Source organism: Arachis hypogaea, chromosome 6 (genome assembly GCF_003086295.3).
Source record: "Arachis hypogaea cultivar Tifrunner chromosome 6, arahy.Tifrunner.gnm2.J5K5, whole genome shotgun sequence".
Lineage (NCBI taxonomy): Eukaryota > Viridiplantae > Streptophyta > Magnoliopsida > Fabales > Fabaceae > Arachis > Arachis hypogaea.
This window is the reverse complement of record NC_092041.1, coordinates 114,609,299-114,625,693: the sequence shown is the minus strand read 5'-3', so window position 1 is coordinate 114,625,693 and position 16,395 is coordinate 114,609,299. Positions and strand designations below refer to the sequence as shown.

At 33.1% G+C, this 16,395-nt stretch overlaps 3 protein-coding genes across 8 annotated transcripts; 2 read left to right on the top strand and 1 right to left on the bottom strand.

Moving 5' to 3' along the window:
- Positions 1-1,071: 1,071 nt before the first annotated feature.
- LOC112755953 (uncharacterized) lies at positions 1,072-3,081 on the bottom strand. Its single transcript, XM_025804307.3, has 2 exons — positions 2,751-3,081; positions 1,072-2,022 (listed from the first exon to the last, which is right to left on the bottom strand). The coding sequence occupies exon 2, from the start codon at positions 2,009-2,011 to the stop codon at positions 1,235-1,237; it is 777 nt and encodes a 258-aa protein (XP_025660092.1). The 5' UTR covers positions 2,012-2,022; positions 2,751-3,081; the 3' UTR covers positions 1,072-1,234.
- Positions 3,082-4,811: 1,730 nt separating this feature from the next.
- LOC112755951 (probable E3 ubiquitin-protein ligase BAH1-like) lies at positions 4,812-8,000 on the top strand. 3 transcript variants are annotated; one of them, XM_025804305.3, is made up of 7 exons: positions 4,812-5,083; positions 5,190-5,402; positions 6,097-6,341; positions 6,480-6,728; positions 6,833-6,970; positions 7,422-7,480; positions 7,556-8,000. In XM_025804305.3, exons 2-7 carry the CDS (start codon positions 5,192-5,194, stop codon positions 7,662-7,664), a joined length of 1,011 nt encoding a protein of 336 aa, XP_025660090.1. In that variant the 5' UTR covers positions 4,812-5,083; positions 5,190-5,191; the 3' UTR covers positions 7,665-8,000. The 3 variants fall into 3 exon arrangements, with proteins under 3 accessions (XP_025660090.1, XP_072053887.1, XP_025660091.1); XM_072197786.1 differs by having other exon boundaries at positions 4,872-5,083; positions 6,097-6,250; positions 6,593-6,728; XM_025804306.3 differs by having other exon boundaries at positions 4,872-5,083; positions 5,187-5,402.
- A 313-nt stretch (positions 8,001-8,313) lies between these two features.
- On the top strand, positions 8,314-15,998 carry LOC112755950 (D-lactate dehydrogenase [cytochrome], mitochondrial). 4 transcript variants are annotated; one of them, XR_011862710.1, is made up of 18 exons: positions 8,314-8,661; positions 9,055-9,148; positions 9,477-9,577; positions 9,925-9,973; positions 10,118-10,210; positions 12,112-12,226; positions 12,321-12,381; positions 12,676-12,712; positions 12,789-12,850; positions 13,377-13,473; positions 13,789-13,863; positions 13,969-14,044; positions 14,214-14,323; positions 14,542-14,604; positions 14,910-14,945; positions 15,048-15,178; positions 15,343-15,386; positions 15,645-15,998. XR_011862710.1 is itself a non-coding variant. In XM_025804303.3 (18 exons), exons 1-18 carry the CDS (start codon positions 8,414-8,416, stop codon positions 15,762-15,764), a joined length of 1,656 nt encoding a protein of 551 aa, XP_025660088.1. In that variant the 5' UTR covers positions 8,314-8,413; the 3' UTR covers positions 15,765-15,998. The 4 variants fall into 4 exon arrangements, 2 of the variants coding, with proteins under 2 accessions (XP_025660088.1, XP_025660087.1); XR_011862709.1 differs by having other exon boundaries at positions 13,936-14,044; XM_025804303.3 differs by having other exon boundaries at positions 14,866-14,945.
- Positions 15,999-16,395: the final 397 nt, after the last annotated feature.

Sequence of the window (16,395 nt, the reverse complement as noted above, 5' to 3'; positions counted from 1 at the left end):
AGTGTAGTCTAAAATTTTTTGGAAAGTAAAATGAATAAATACTCTCAAATTTATAAATAAAAATGTTGAAATTTTTTATTTTAATATACACACATTAAAAACTTAAATTTTATATTTTTTATATAAAATTAATTGATAACTACACGCATATTAGTTAAAATCTAACCTTGAAATCTAACCACTTTTATTTTTGGCAACTACTCAAATGAAGATGGCAAAAACATCTTTTTATGAAGATGCTTTGTTAAAAAGTGTGATTTATTTATTTAGCCACACTTTAAACAAAAACAACACTTTTATAAATATTAAAATCTAACCATTCAATCTATCATCCAAAGGTCAAAAGAGTATATTTTCACATGAAGACAATTATAAAGTCTTCATTATAGTATCCACCTTTATTTTTTATATACGTTGAATCAACCCTTTTTAGTTTCTACTTGGCGTTTTATTGAGTAGCAAAATTTATTAATAAATATATATTTTAAAGATTAAGATTCTCTAAAATGAAAAAGTTGATAAAGTAGTAAAATAAAGAGTTAATCACTCTTAAATTAAGATAGTTAAGCACATATTTTATAAAAATTACAAAATCCATCGTAATTTACATATAAATCATATCAAATAATCTCCTAAATTAAAAGGAAAGTGGACAAGATAGAATAAGGCAAAAATTAAGTCTCAATTTTTTTTTTCAAGTTTATTATTCTATAGTAGAATATTAACTTTGCCACATAGGTGCTTTCGACAAACAAAAACTATTTAGCAACTAGCAAGAGAACAATTTTTTTTTTTTATTTTACAGATTTAATAATTATTATTATCACACGTTTAATCCAATAACAATAATCACAGAATCTCGGCATTGTCATTTGTTGTCCTCATCCTTTAGCCATTTTCACTCGTCCTACCACATCTTATCTTATCACCAACACAGCCTACTTTTTCCATTTTCCACCAATGTTTTCCTCGAGCTTTTAGATATATGACCATCAAGGAACAATTGAGATATAGGTAGATCCTAAGTCTTGTGATTGAGATTCTGAGTGAAACACTGAAACCCAAGCAGGATGCAGTGAAATAGTAGGCTATGCTTACATTTATTTACAAAAGTACAAATCTCTGCAGATAACAAGGCTGGCCCAAGCATCCTCTTTGAGGCTAAGGTACTAGGCATTAGCAGGGGCTTACAGCGACCATGTTTTACCAAAATTAAAAATATCCCTACTAACTTCTATAACGCCTCAAAACAGTATGGTTGACAAACACAGTCGATGGCATGTATGAGCTTCCGGCGAGGGCCCACCGCATTGGCACCCATATCCTTGAGCTTCTTCATGGTTAAATTTACCAGCTGATACTTGTTGAGACTCTTCCCCTGAAAAATTCTAACAAACTGGCCTAGTCCAAGTGATGTCAGCCACTGAGTCAGCCCACCAGCTCGTTCAAGCTTTCTCTCAAGGTTCGATGCTCTCAGCCCTTGATTTAAAGAAATTACCAAATTGCAAGATCTTCTTGGTGCAAGCAATGTTCTAGGCTGCTTAATAGCTTTCGATGTATTAGATAATCCCAGTAACTTAGGTGACTTCATCAGACTCACTTGATGTGGATTTTGTGAATTGATTCTGTTAACAACCCTTGGCTGCTTGACTGAAGTTGCTTTAGGTATGGAAGGAGGACCACTTCTCACATCCAAAATCTCCTTTGGGGCGGTCAATAAACTTGTATTCTCAGGTTCATTGCCTGAAGGATACATGGTAGATGTCTCCATGGGTAGTTGCATGTGATTACTTGCTGTTTCGGGGGGCATAGGATGCATGTCTTTTGGTCCTGGGCTTGCCATTAAGGTTCTTTTGCTACAAGGTGCGGCAGGCACCAAAATATTGACTATCTGCTTCTTCACAATGATCCAATCACCATCCACATGCTGATTATCAGAGTCTGGAGAATGTGAAATACCACCTTTTTTACCAGGAACTTTTCCTGTGCGACTTGCCTTTGTCTTTGCCATTAGCTAAATACCTGATTTTTGTACAGAAGGATATAAGCATTAAGCCAAAACTCAAGATCTCATTTGATCAAACAGTGATGTAATCAGTTAGAATACTTCAAAATAATTTGAAGCCATATTAAACACACAAGCAAAACAAGTCGAAATTTCAAATTAAGATGGATGCAGAAATCAAGTAGAAGAGAATAATCATCTAGCATAAGGGGGCACAAATGTAATGCAGCAAAATCTTTATAGTTGTAGAGTACTAGTAAGATTCTTTCTTTCAATGAGAATATTAAAACTCACGAGAAATCATCTATCCTCCTGAGTCATCCTCCTGATTTCTAAATGACAAAAGCCTGTTAGTGTGTGTGTGTTTTTTTTTTTTTTTGCATTTGTGTTTTCCGGATATTAATGCATTTAACTTGCAAAGCTCATATCCTAAGTCGCAGCAGATACGCAAACTACTAGGAGTAGAAACAGTTCAATCCCTAATAATTTCACAAATTCAAAAGCCTAAAAAAAATAACAAATTAAAATTAGATAACAGTTTCACAGATTTAAAACTAACAGAAGAAAACGTAACCCTAAAAAGAAAACAATTAGAACAATGCTAATAACAACCAAAATTCACAAGCTATTACATCCATAAAACATCAGGAAGGCATGAAATCCAGATAAAAACAAGCGAAACAAGTGTATCAATAGAAAACTTCCAGTTAAATATAAATAATCAATTTAATCAACAAATACAAACCAGCAGGCGGATCGTGACCGGAAGATGTTGCTGCCGCGACGACGAACAGCATGGAGGAGCCGCTGTGGGATGCTGGCCGGGCGGTCTGGACGCTGCTGCCACGACAGCGAGCTGCGACGGCGGCGGCGTTGGTGGTTGGGTGATCTACAATATAAGAAGGATGCGCTTCACAGCGGTGAATCGGAGGAGCGCATCGGCCGGTGAAAGAGTCTGAGAGAAGAGAAAAGAAAGGGATGGTGTGGGAATTGGGAATTTGGAATGGCGAATTGGAAATTGGGATTAGGGTGTTGCTCTCAAATTATTAGGGTTTTCGAAAATATCAATTCCAGTTTTGGAGGGGAATGGACCTCGGAGTTAAAGAAATTCATTTAGGGGCTCTAGATGAATTTTTAGGAAAAAAATTTTTACGTGAATTTTTTAAAAAGAGAAAAAAATTATGTTCAGATATTTTATATAAAAATAGAGAAAGTATGGATATAAAAATAGAGAAAGTATGGAAACCAATCAATTTATTGTACAATGTGAATAATAAGAAATTAAATTAAAATTAACATCAAATAATAATTAATTAATTTTTAATAATTTTTGATTTAAAATTTAAAATAAATAAAGATTTGCAACTTTAACTCAAAAAAAAGGCCCCTCTCTCTCTCTTATCTAACATGACTTCTTTCTTGCCTAGTCTCCTCCTCTCTTCCCAAGTAAACACCAGCCGCAGTCGCCCATAGCTACGGCTGATGCCAATGTACGCACTGCAAACGCCTAACAGCACTGTCACGTCGTTTTCGCATTCTCGCTACACCCAACAATAATTTTGACATTTTAATTTCAAAAATGTCAAATATAATGGATGATCAATTTACTGGGTACAGATAGTTATTTTAATTCTTAATGGGATTAGGGGTGTCCATGGATCGGATAGTATCCGCAGATCCGCGGTAAATATTCGCATCCGGTCTGAAAATTGCAGATACGATCTGATCCGTACTTTTTGCGGATCGGGATCGCGGATATCTGCTCTAAATCCGCGTATCCGCAGATCCGCACAATAATAATTAAAAAATAAATAATATATATATTTAGTATTATATTTACTTATTTGTATGTTTTAGTTAGTAATTATTATTCATATATTGTATTATTTTATTTTTGTTATTTCGAAAGAGTTTGTTTAAAAATATTTTACGAATAAATAAGTTGAAAAGTATGAGAGAAATATTTTTATTGAATTTTTTTACATTGAAATATGATTAAAAAGAGAAGGTTTAATTATGCGGATATATCCGATATTCGATCCGATCCGCACATTTGCGGATCGGATCCAGCACTAAAAAGTGCGAATATCATATCCGATCCAATGGAAATTGTGCGGATCGGATCGAATTTTCGGCCATATCCGATCCGATCCGATCCGCGGACACCCCTAAATGGGATACTTTGGAGGAGAAAAGGGTATTTGGATAAATTCTTTTGGTAAATTAGAATTGAGATGGTTAATTTTTTGAAATAACTGGTTGAATTTTTTTTCTTGTATTAGACCAAATTCAAAATCTACTGTACTTCTTCATTATCTCCCTAGCGGAATTTTAATAAAAATATTTTTATTTAATAATTATATTTGAGTATAATAATATAAAAATTATTTTTTGTTTATTTTTTTAGTTAAGAATAAAACTCAAATCTCATAACTCTAAATAAAAATCGAATAATTATGCTATTTGAATTATAATTTATTGATTTTTTTTGTTTAGTAATTGTATTAAAAAATTTAAATAATCAAAATTTTTAAAAAATATATATAATTATAACTTCTAAAAGTATATTTTGTATGTTTTTAATAATTTTAATTTGATTCTTTATTTTTATTATTTAATTTGACAATAAATAATTATATAAAACATTTTAGTATGTAGAAAAATTAAATTTATATAAAGTTAATTGAATAACAATAATAATAATAAGATAAAATAGTTTAAGAAAAAAGATAAAATAAAATAAAAAGGACAAAGCGTGGTTGATTGACAAGTATTATTTTTTTTTTGTTACGTTGGGACCAAGAATAAGTGAATAACGAAAAAACAGAATTTTCCGAATAAAGCGCGCTTCTTTTCATTCTTTTGTGGCTTCGAATTCAATTCATTCTTACTTGCTCCGTTCTCTACTCTCTTATTCACATTCACATTCACATTCGATTCCTTATGTTTCTCACACCCAAACCCAACTATCATGCTTAGCTTCTTCTCTTTTCAACCATCAGAGACACACACTTTGCGATACGTAACCCTAAACGCCTTCACTTTTCACCGTTATCTATTTCCTCTTCTTTTTTTCAGGTACCCTTCACAAACAAACACGTTATTTTAATAATTTTGTTTCTCATAATTAATTAATTAATTAATCTGTTGATTACTACTGCGTGTTGTTTTAATTAATTAGCAGAGATGAAATTCGGGTGCTTGTTCACGGAGTATCTGCAGGAAGAGAGGGAGTTGTTGGATGAGAAATGCGCGCACATTGAATATGTGAGGTTGAAGAAAGTTCTCAAGAGCTGCCAGACCTGCAAACCATTGCACTCTTCTTCTTCTTCTTCTTCTCCTTCCCTTGTTTCTGATCTTCCTAACCATCAATTGTGCCAATGTCAATCCTGCCCAGGTCTGCAATTTTTGTTTTTTAAAGAATTTTCCAGGAGCATTTTACATACACTGATTTTTGTTGGCAATAAAAGTTTAGGTAGTTTCTGACACTTAGAATTGGATGCTCTTATAGAGTTTGACCATGCTTCTAGGCTCTTTGACCGCTTAAATATTGTACTTGTGGGGTAAAAGGCCGTATTATTGTTTATTTAATGAATAATAATATAGGAAGCAGAACTTTCAGATGTATTTTGTTGTTTGGCTTTTAACATTTTGTGGTGATGATGAGATTCAGGAATGAGTGTTAGTTGGGAGAGAGGGTTAGTGTTGTGCATATAGAAATTTTCTGATTAAAGCTACCTGCATCAAAACGTAGATGATTCTCTTGTGATCCTAATAATTTACTTGGAAATAGGTTTGAATTTGATTGTTGCTTATGTCAATTGTTAGCTGATATTTGTATTTTTTTTTAGTGAACATTTTACTCAGCAATCCTCTAATTTGGGTGTTCTATGATTCCTAATTTGTTGTTTTCCTTGTATTTGATCATCTTAGTTCTTTGCAATTGATCAGAGCTTACACTACATGCCATTGGGTTTTTAATGTATTTTAAGCAAAATAATACTTATTTAACATTATTGTGCGTCTTCTTGTTGATCCTGTGAACATTATTTTATTTTCTAGTAATTTATTTTCGGTTCCCATATGCGTAGTGTGTGATCAGAAGTTCTTCTCGGAGCTGATGAAGGAAGCATCAGATATAGTAGGGTTCTTCGGTTCAAGGGTTAAGCATCTTCTTGATCTTCATGTTGCGTCTGGAATGCAGAGATATGTATTGCGCCTACGACAGTGCTTTAAAAATGATAGGCAAGCCCTCGCACAAGAAGGGAGAATTTTAATTGAGTACATTGCAATGAATGCTATTGCCATGAGGAAAATACTTAAGAAATATGATAAAGTATGCATCACATTAGTCCATTGCCACATTACTGTCATTTCCCCCTTTCCCTCTTTTTTTTTTTTTTTTTTTTTTTCATTTGTACTTCTCTACTTGAGTGTTATGTAGTTAACTCCTGTCATTGATATTCTGTTCTAGGTTCACAGCTCTGTGAATGGAAAGAATTTCAAATCTAAGATGCACACTGAGCACATTGAACTTTTACACACACCTTGGCTAATTGAATTGGGTGCTTTTTATCTGAATTCTAGTGGACGAGATTGTTGTGAACTCAATGGAGTGTATGGTCACTTTAAGTGTGATCTAAATGTTAGTGACGCTGTAATGACGTTGATTCTTCCAGATTCTATCAAGCTCGAGTATAATCTAACTTGCGCAATATGTCTGGTGAGATCCTATTTATGTGCTACATTAGGGAGGCTGAAAAAAAAAAAGCAGCTATTTTGTGTATCATTATCTCTTACATATATGCTTGGATTGTGATATGATAGGATTTGGTTTTCAACCCCTATGCTTTGGGTTGTGGTCATATCTTCTGCAAGTCATGTGCCTGTTCAGCTGCCTCTGTGATGATGTTCCAAGGCCTTAAAGCTGCAAGTCCTGAGTCTAAGTGTCCCATATGCAGAGAGGTAAGCATTTTGCACTTAACTTTCAGTATTTCAAATGAAGACAAATGAACAACTCTTTGCATTGCCTTCGCCACAGATCATGATTGAAAAAAGGAAAATAAATAAATATTGGTGAAGGCAGAGGCAGAGGCATAGGCATAGGCAAGGCAAGGCAAGGCCTATTTCTTTAAGGACCATGGCTTCAATATATCTGTCTCTATCAGCAATTTGTTAGCCTGGTTTCCACAGTATATAAGATGATGAGAGATTGTAGCCTATATTGAAAATGTGGAATAAGGCATTCTGCCAATAACATAACCAACATTGCCTTTATTTCCTTTATACACAAAGCATGGGCACAATATGACTACAGATATATTGTGATTAATGTCACTTATCTTAGTTAGAATATAGAGCTTTAAACCATATTCCATTTGCTTTTGTGTTTAAATTACTTGCATTGTTTGTGCAGGATGGAGTTTATCCTAAGAAAGTACGCATGTTAGAACTTGGTCTACTAATGAAAAGAAGGTATCAATCCGTTTCATGGTCACATTTTATATCTTATGTGAACATTGCCATTACAATCACAAGAAAATTTCCCAGGTACAATGATTACTGGAAAGAGAGGCTACTTAGCGAACGAAACAACATGGTGAAGCAATCCAAAGAATACTGGAATATGCAGTCTGCATATGCACTTGGATTACACTAGGATATCATGCAATTGGATTCCTTAGATAGAATTCTAAGGGAATAGTAAATGATTCTGAGTTGGTCTTTCTGCTAGTGAGTTGGGATTGAATTAGTACTTAGGACCTTAGAATAAACAAGAGAGTTTTGGAGAGTTGGTTGATGAGTGGAAATTATTAGATGTCCCATGAAATGCGACTTGAATTGTGTTCATATGAGTATATCTAATGATAGAATGACATTTTAGGATATGATCTCTTTCATTTGAAATGTCATTCTATCCATAGTAGAGCACAATCTATGAGTATGTAAAAACTTTCTGAATTTATTAGTCCAATTTTTTATTTTTAGTTATGAATCTAATTTTTTAGTCTAATAATTTAATAACATTTTTAGTTTACTTATAAAACAGACTAAAAATAATAAATTCTGTTGTTTTTCTAATATTTTTCTTAAAAAAAAAAAATCTAAGTAGCTAGTAATTTTTATTAAAAAGAGAAAAACGTTGGTTGAGATTATTTATCCTATCAACCTCCTATTATCATATTCTTATTCATAAAAAGTAGACACTTGTTAAAAAAATATAAAATTATGAAATTAATAATAAATAATAAAAATTTAGATTCTTTGTGCTACACTATGACAAATACTTAATAAATAAATAAGTGGAAAAGCGTGCGTGAGTGTTTTGACCTCTTTCAAGTTTCAGCAACCATAACTCACTCACTCTGTAATGAATGATTCATATTCTTTGTTCTCTGAGTCTCGACCATGTCAAATTTCTCGTCGTGGTTCTCTCGCTTGCGCTCTTCTTCCAACTACTTCTATCGCACTATCCATAATATAACAACTCACTCGAATGCAACCAATGTGCTGACCTCACACCGTCCAAGGATGACGTGGACAGGTTCCGTGCTTCCTCTTGCGGTGGCTGTATGCGGTGCTTCATTTGCGCTTCATCCGCACTTCAATCCTTCCTTGTGTGACGCCTCTGTTCCCTCTGATGCCATTAACAACAGGTGTATGGATTCACTTTGCTGTAAAAATCTTACTTTTTTATGTGTTTGATGAAGATTCAGATAAAGTTAGGGTGCAAAAATCGTTTTTTTTTTTTTTATCTTTTAAATTTTAATTTTCAGGTTTTCACATATTATTTGCATTAGATAATGTAATTAACAAGTATGGGCATAAATTAGTGAAGTGCTTGAATAGGCTCCTCTGTATTAGTGATGAACATAAATTGATTCAAGCATTTTATAGGAGACAAGTTACATTATTAGTTGATTTTGTACTCATCATGTATTGCACAGTTTATTATGTTTCACATCAGTGTATAGATTAGCCTCTGAACCAAGCAAATAATTGGTTGACAATGAAATGCAATTTCTTGTACTGAATGTTATATTTGTTAGCTTTGGGGGCAAAGGTAGCACCCAGTATGCCGTTAAGGGATCACACAAAGAATTTCCGCAGGAGCTTCTCCACGAATTGAAACTCATCTGTCAGGTATGAAATCTAAAATTCTCTGATATCTCAGAAATTTGGATCACTGAAAGAAGCACTAAGAAATACTCGAGCTGGTTCTGATTTGCATGGCAGTTAGATGAAATTTTCTTTTTGCTCTTGCTAAAACTTACTGAGATGATTGGTTGTAATATCGTGTTAGAGAATTTTAGGAAAGCAGGCCACCCTTCTGAGTTAATTGGTTGTGTTTAAGAATAATATTTGTTTTTTACTGAAATAATAATAAACTCATATCATTTGCAATTTGGAGCTGCATCTGTGTGACTATCAAGCATTCAGCTTCAGCTTTTCACAATACTTATTTCTGCAGGATAACTTATCACTTGATTATGATGAAAGATACCACCATGGAAAACCACAAAACAGCTTTCATAAGGCTGTTAATATCCCAGATGTTATCGTTTATCCAAGGTGAGACAATCTCTGAATCTGTAGTTGACATTTTTGTTTGCTTCATCATTTGTATCCTCATAGTTCTTGAAATGCTGCCACAATTCAATGTATTAGCTTTGGACATTATTTTCAAGACGCAGTTTCATAAGGCTTAAATATATCTTTTTCACTCTCCTTGTTACTGTTGATTTCAAAGTATGCATCTATTTTATCTATTGTTTTGACTGAAACATATGTAAAAAATACATTTCCACAGAATCTAGAAAGGATGTGAATGAGCATTGGGGGGGGGGGGGGGGGTATGTGTGTGGCAAAATTCAAGGCATACATATAATTGTTCTCTTGCATTGTGCACTTATATGCAGATCTGAAGAAGAAGTTTCCAAGATTGTAAAATCATGTAACGACTATAAGGTTTGAGTTCCTCCCACACACTTTGAGTAGGGAAAATTGATTTCTTATACTATTTGGTTTTTGAAAAAAAAATATTGGGTGCATAAATGTTAATAATATTATAGTACTGAGAAATTGTTAATCATGGTTTACTTATTTTTTCAGGTTCCTATTGTACCTTATGGTGGAGCTACATCAATTGAGGGTCACACCTTATCGCCTCACGGAGGGGTTTGCATTGACATGTCATTAATGAAAGTATGTACATGTTCTGTTATGGTACCTGAATATCCATTCATAACTGTTTCAAATTTCAAGTGGGAACATTATGATTATTAAATATATAGGTCCCTGTCTACTCATGAATTGATGAATATACTTGACTTCATATGTTCCAGAATTCATCAGAAAGTTTATGATGCCCTTATGGGATTTGGATGGCGTATTTAATATATAGTTTTCCTTATCTTTCCTCCCATTTCAGTTCTCTCCACAAACTATTATGAGGATATCATATCCTTCCTCTTTGCTTTCATCACTTAAGTTGTGATAAAGAAATAAAAGATAAATAAGAAGACAAGGATTCAAACTGAATAAAAAGATACATTGAAATTAAAATAGGAACAAAAAAGATAAGTTGAAATTGAGTACAAAGCGAATCACTCTACTTTCTACCCAATTTCTTGACGCAACAAGAAAGGGACTCCTCAACCTAACTTGTCAACGCCATAGTTTGGAAATTGAATCGAAGGGACTCCTCAACCTTCTATTCAATTCCCCGATGTAACAAGAGAGGGACTCCTCAACCTCAATTGTCCACACCATGGTTTCATCACGAAACCAAAAAAAGGTTTAAAACCTCTAAATCATTCTATGCTACGACTACAATAGCTAAGGAGGTATTTATAACCTCTTATTAGGTTAAAACAAAGAAAACCCTAAAGCCCATAAACATAAGGCCCAATCTAGTAATTAAATAAACAAAATCAAAATACATTAAATAAAATATTCTAAAAATGTAAACTAAAATATCTTCTAAATAACTCTTGAACTCTTCATATCACGAACATTTGAAGCACGTATCATTCTCCTCCTCTTCAAAAAAGATTCGTCCTCGAATCTTGTAGGTGAAAAAAAATAATATATGAAAAGGACAATAATTATAAGGAAGATAATTTCTTTCTTTTTTTTTTTTGGTTTTTTTCTTCTTTTTTTTGTTTTTTTTTTTCACTTTATTCTTCTTCTTCTTTTTTTTTTTTAAATAATGAAACACAAACGAAAACAAGAACACAAGAACAAAATGAAAGACGCGACAAATACTGGACTCTTTTTTTTTTATGATAAAAGAAGAACAAATATAGATTAATAAGAATTAATCTAATACCTGAACTCTGATATCAAATGATAAAGAAATAAAAGATAAACAAGAAAATAAGGATTCAAACTGAATAAAAAGATACATTGAAATTAAAATAGAAACAAAAAGATAAGTTAAAATTGAGTACAAAGAAAATCACTCTACTTTCTACCCAATTTCCTGACGCAACAAGAAAGGGACTCCTCAACCTAACATGTCAACGCCATAGTTCGGAAATTGATTCGAAGGGACTCCTCAACCTTCTAACCAATTCCCCGATGCAACAAGAGAAGGACTCCTCAACCTCAATTGTCCACATCATGGTTTCATCACGAAACTAAAAAGGGGTTTTGAAACCTCTAAAAATTCTATGCTACGACTGCAATAGCTAAGGAGGTATTTATAACCTCTTATTAGGTTAAAACAAAGAAAACCCTAAAGCCCATAAACATAAGGCCCAATCTAGTAATTAAATAAACAAAATCAAAATACATTAAATAAAATATTCTAAAAATATAAACTAAAATATCTTCTAAATAACTCTTGAACTCTTCATATCACGAACATTTGAAGCACGTATCAAGTTGCTTCTCTTATGCATTTCTGCATTTCATGATTGTTAATGCAGTTTCAACTGCAGTATCGTTTTAATAATTCGGTTCATCTGTGCAAGTACCACTACTTAGACTCATCATCTACTGCAACATATTTAAACGTGCAGACTATGGTCCATGTGTTCATATAGGTACAGATTGAACATATCCTTTTGGTGTCATACACTGACTACTGGTTCAATATGCAGAGAGTGAAGGCATTACATGTTGATGACATGGATGTCATTGTTGAGCCTGGAATTGGATGGATGGAACTTAATGAGTATTTGGAACCTTATGGTCTATTTTTTCCACTTGATCCAGGTTAGTTGAATATACCATGGTAATTCATTTTGTTTAGGAAATTTGATATCTAAGTATACTTTTCTAAATAATGTTGTTTTACTTGTAACAACAGGTCCTGGTGCAAGCATTGGAGGCATGTGTGCTACACGCTGCTCTGGGTCTTTAGCTGTGAGGTGGTCAACTTTTGTTATATTCATTTTTTCATTTATCACTGGAAAACACATGGTTTAAATGTTTCATCTGTCTGGTTGCCAAAAATGTCGGAGTTCACAAGGTCTAATACTTGGCTCTAAGCTTTTTTGCTTGAGGCATATTGGTTCATTAATCATTAATGATTATTAGACTTGATTTGATGTAATTTATTGGCCAAATGTATGGAATTAATATGCAATATTTTTTTTTTCAGAAAAAACTTTAAAGTTCTTCTATGCTATTAGGCGTGACATGTTATTCTTACTAATTTGCAGATATGGAACTATGCGTGATAATGTGATCAGTCTCAAGGTTTGTTTTAGTCTCAGTTTTTGGTCTCTAATGTATTGATGCGATGATATATTTATTCTGCTGATTGTGTTTTCAGGTAGTTCTTGCCAATGGAGATATTGTGAAGACTGCATCTCGTGCTAGAAAGAGTGCTGCAGGGTTTGTTATATTTGTATCTCTTTAAATATTAAATCAATATCACTTGTAATTCTCTCCCCTTCATGATCATTTTGAGAGCTTACACAAAAGGTATAAGCAAACTTAAAGGCAAAAAATTTGGTATATTTGGAATACAAGACAGTACAGGAGCCTATTCTATACTGTCTTATCACCCACCTCTTTGCTGGCTGCACGTTAAATCAATATATTTTATCTTTGATCAGTTCAGTTTTGTGAAATTTCACTCATTATCCACTCTCAAATAAGATATCATCAGCAAAGATAATGCACACTTAACATTGAATCTACTTATTGAGCTGAACTTTAGTAATGAAAAAATGATGGGCTTCAATGTTGAACCATGATTAAAACCTATGTTGTATCAGAAACTTACACCAGTGTGTCTGAACATTGTCCCTGCTTCATCATAGATGTGCTTGATCATTTAAATGCGTGCTACACAACGTGTTGTTGAGGCAGACAGAAATGGCATGTTTTTTGAGTTATTTTCTTTAAATTATTGTAGGTATGACCTGACCCGTTTGGTGATTGGAAGTGAAGGAACACTTGGTGTTGTTACAGAAGTAACACTAAGACTTCAGAAAATTCCCCAGCATTCAGTGGTAGGTTGATCCTTTCTTTCATTTTTATACCTCTCCTTTTCAGATCCACTGACCCTTTTTACTTTGATCAATTTATGACATCTATATGTTATATTTCATTGTTATTCTATTTTCTTAGTGATCATTAAAACTTGCTGGTTCAACGGTTTCTGGTATCTGTGATGTAAAGTTTTTAATATATATAACTAGCTGAGATGATAATCAGTGCAGCCTGCAAAGTTGATGCGTCAATATTCTGAGCTGCCGCTTCATGTTTATCATCTAAGTTGTATGAAATTACATGGATTACCTATTACCTAACTTATCAAAGTACAGGTTGCCATGTGCAATTTCCCTTCTGTTAAGGATGCAGCAGATGTTGCTATTGCCACTATGATGTCTGGTATACAGGTAGGATTCTGACTTCAAATGTTTTGATATTTCTTGCAGTTTAATTGTGAAAATTCTGTTTATGCTAGTTAGGTGTCAAGAGTTGAGTTATTGGATGAAGTTCAGGTGAAAGCCATCAATGTTGCTAATGGGAAGAATTTCCCTGAATGTCCAACGTTAATGTTTGAATTTATAGGAACAGGTGACTTTATATAGATTTGATTGTTGTTTTATTTTCTTTGTTAGTAATTATTTCACACATTTTCTCAAAAAAAAGAAAAAATCATTTTACACGTCACTTTCCTTTTTAATGGATGTGCCAGATTTTCCCAAATACTGATAATTCCTAACCTACTGATGATATCTTTCAGAGGCATATGCACGTGAGCAAACACAAATTGTTCGGGGAATTGTTTCTAAGCACAATGGATCGGACTTTGTATTCGCGGAAGAACCTGAAGCTAAAAAAGAACTTTGGAAGGTAGTAACTTATTTCTTTTATAGAGAACATTTTTCATTTTATTAATGTATATGATGTTTCATCAAAGACATATCTACTTGTGATGGCATCTTACAATCTTTTGAAGTTAGTGAGATCCCTTCCCCGATTCATAGTTTTCAATCTATCTTGTTCCTTGAGATGTGTTAAAAGTTATCTAATTAATTGTACATTTAAGTCAATTCCTTGTTCCTGTGCAGGTAAGGAAGGAGGCACTTTGGGCTTGTTTTGCAATGGAACCTAATATGGAGGCAATGATTTCGGTGAGTTACTATGAAATATTTATTTTGATTTCTATATAGTTGGGTTATAATTAAATTTATAGGAGGGTTTCTATTTTGTTGTTATACCTTTTCAATTTATAGGAAGCAAGTAAGCAGCTTCTTCAAGCACTTACAAAAACATTTTGATTTGACTTAATATAAAGATAATATACCAAATGTGGATCTAGAATGCAATGTGCTTAATTTTTTTTCAAGACTTTTATTTTGTGTATTTTATTGTTTCAATTTTAATTTCTGCAGGATGTATGTGTTCCCTTATCTCACCTTGCTGATTTAATTTCAAGGTCTAAAAAGGAGTTGGATGCATCACCACTGGTTTGGTATGTCTGATCAATGTTATGTGATTCTGGATGATGAAGTTGATGATGATAGATGATCAAATAGATTGATGCTCAATGCGTGTACCTGTTGTCTCTTGCCAGCACGGTAATTGCTCATGCTGGGGACGGTAATTTCCACACGGTAATTCTCTTTGACCCTAGCCGAGAAGAACATCGGAAGGAGGCAGAGAGACTCAACAGCTTTATGGTTCATGCTGCTTTGTCATTGGAAGGTATTCATAAAACATAATAACTTGTTGACACATTCTATTGCATCATTAGTATCATGTATGAGGTGCCTTTTGGTATTCACTATATTGTTTGCTCGAATTTCTTCACCATGACATTGGCAAACCAGTAACTTTTTGTAAATTTTGATTATGATGCTTCTAACCAGGAACTTGTACCGGTGAACATGGTGTTGGAACTGGGAAAATGAAGGTACTGGAATGTTAGTTACTCATGAAACTACCAACATCACATAAGCTAACATTAACAAATGTTAAAGCTTATGGATATGTTATGTTAGTCATAATTTACATGCGAAGATTGGCAAGGAACAAACTTCTTTTATTGTTAATTAGATGGTCATGGTACTTTGTTTTCAAGTATGTTATGCCTTATTTTGAATTTATGAGTTCAGCTCTAGAATAACAAAATCTCATGCTTCCCCACTTTTTTTTTTCCTTTTTTGACCAGTACCTTGAAGAAGAACTGGGAGTGGAAGCATTAAGGACAATGAAGAAAATAAAACAAGTGTTAGATCCCAACAATATCATGAATCCCGGAAAGCTCATCCCTCCCCATGTTTGCTTGTAATGATATATCATCATTCACTCCAAGTATGTTCTTCTCAAATTCCATATCTGTAGAATTCGCTTTTGTACCATATAAGGGCTTTAGTTTACTCTATTGTTTTGTTCATAAGAAATGCTTCATAGGCCATTTGATTTTGTGGTCTTATGTTTCTCCTTTGTCTCAGGAATTTCTGTATATCTACTTTTCAAGTGAGAAAAATAAACATGAAGTTAAGAGCTTCTCTTATTTTGGGAATTTTTTTTGGTCCTTAATGTTAATTACGCCCAACTAAATTGGGTTGAATGAGCTTTAATATGATATTAGAATTGAGAAATAGCCAAAGTAGTGTAATTTTTTATTTGTTAGTGATTAGTGAATACATCTAGAAAAGAATGAAAAGAAATTAAAACAAATATATACTACATACTATAAAGACTTAATTAGATAAAGAAGTAATTTTTAATTAGACATCATTGGTTAATTTTTTTACTCTCAAATTAGTTTTTTCTTAACCTTCACTCCTTGGAGAGTTTAAGATTTATATGATTAGGATTTAGAATTTAAGATTTAAAGTTTATAATTTAAGATTTAGATTTTAGAATTGAGAGTAAAAGAAATGTTTGGTATTAGTAATATTTTTTCAACGTATAGC

Coding starts and splice junctions, on each gene's coding strand:
- LOC112755953 (XM_025804307.3), bottom strand. CDS start 2,011: ATGGCAAAGACAAAGGCAAGTCGCACAGGAAAAGTTCCTGGTAAAAAA.
- LOC112755951 (XM_025804305.3), top strand. CDS start 5,192: ATGAAATTCGGGTGCTTGTTCACGGAGTATCTGCAGGAAGAGAGGGAG. Junction 6,342..6,479: donor TACTTAAGAAATATGATAAA/GTATGCATCACA, acceptor ATTCTGTTCTAG/GTTCACAGCTCTGTGAATGG. Junction 7,481..7,555: donor GGTCTACTAATGAAAAGAAG/GTATCAATCCGT, acceptor AAAATTTCCCAG/GTACAATGATTACTGGAAAG.
- LOC112755950 (XM_025804302.3), top strand. CDS start 8,414: ATGTCAAATTTCTCGTCGTGGTTCTCTCGCTTGCGCTCTTCTTCCAAC. Junction 10,211..12,111: donor TTGACATGTCATTAATGAAA/GTATGTACATGT, acceptor TTCAATATGCAG/AGAGTGAAGGCATTACATGT. Junction 12,851..13,376: donor GCTAGAAAGAGTGCTGCAGG/GTTTGTTATATT, acceptor AAATTATTGTAG/GTATGACCTGACCCGTTTGG.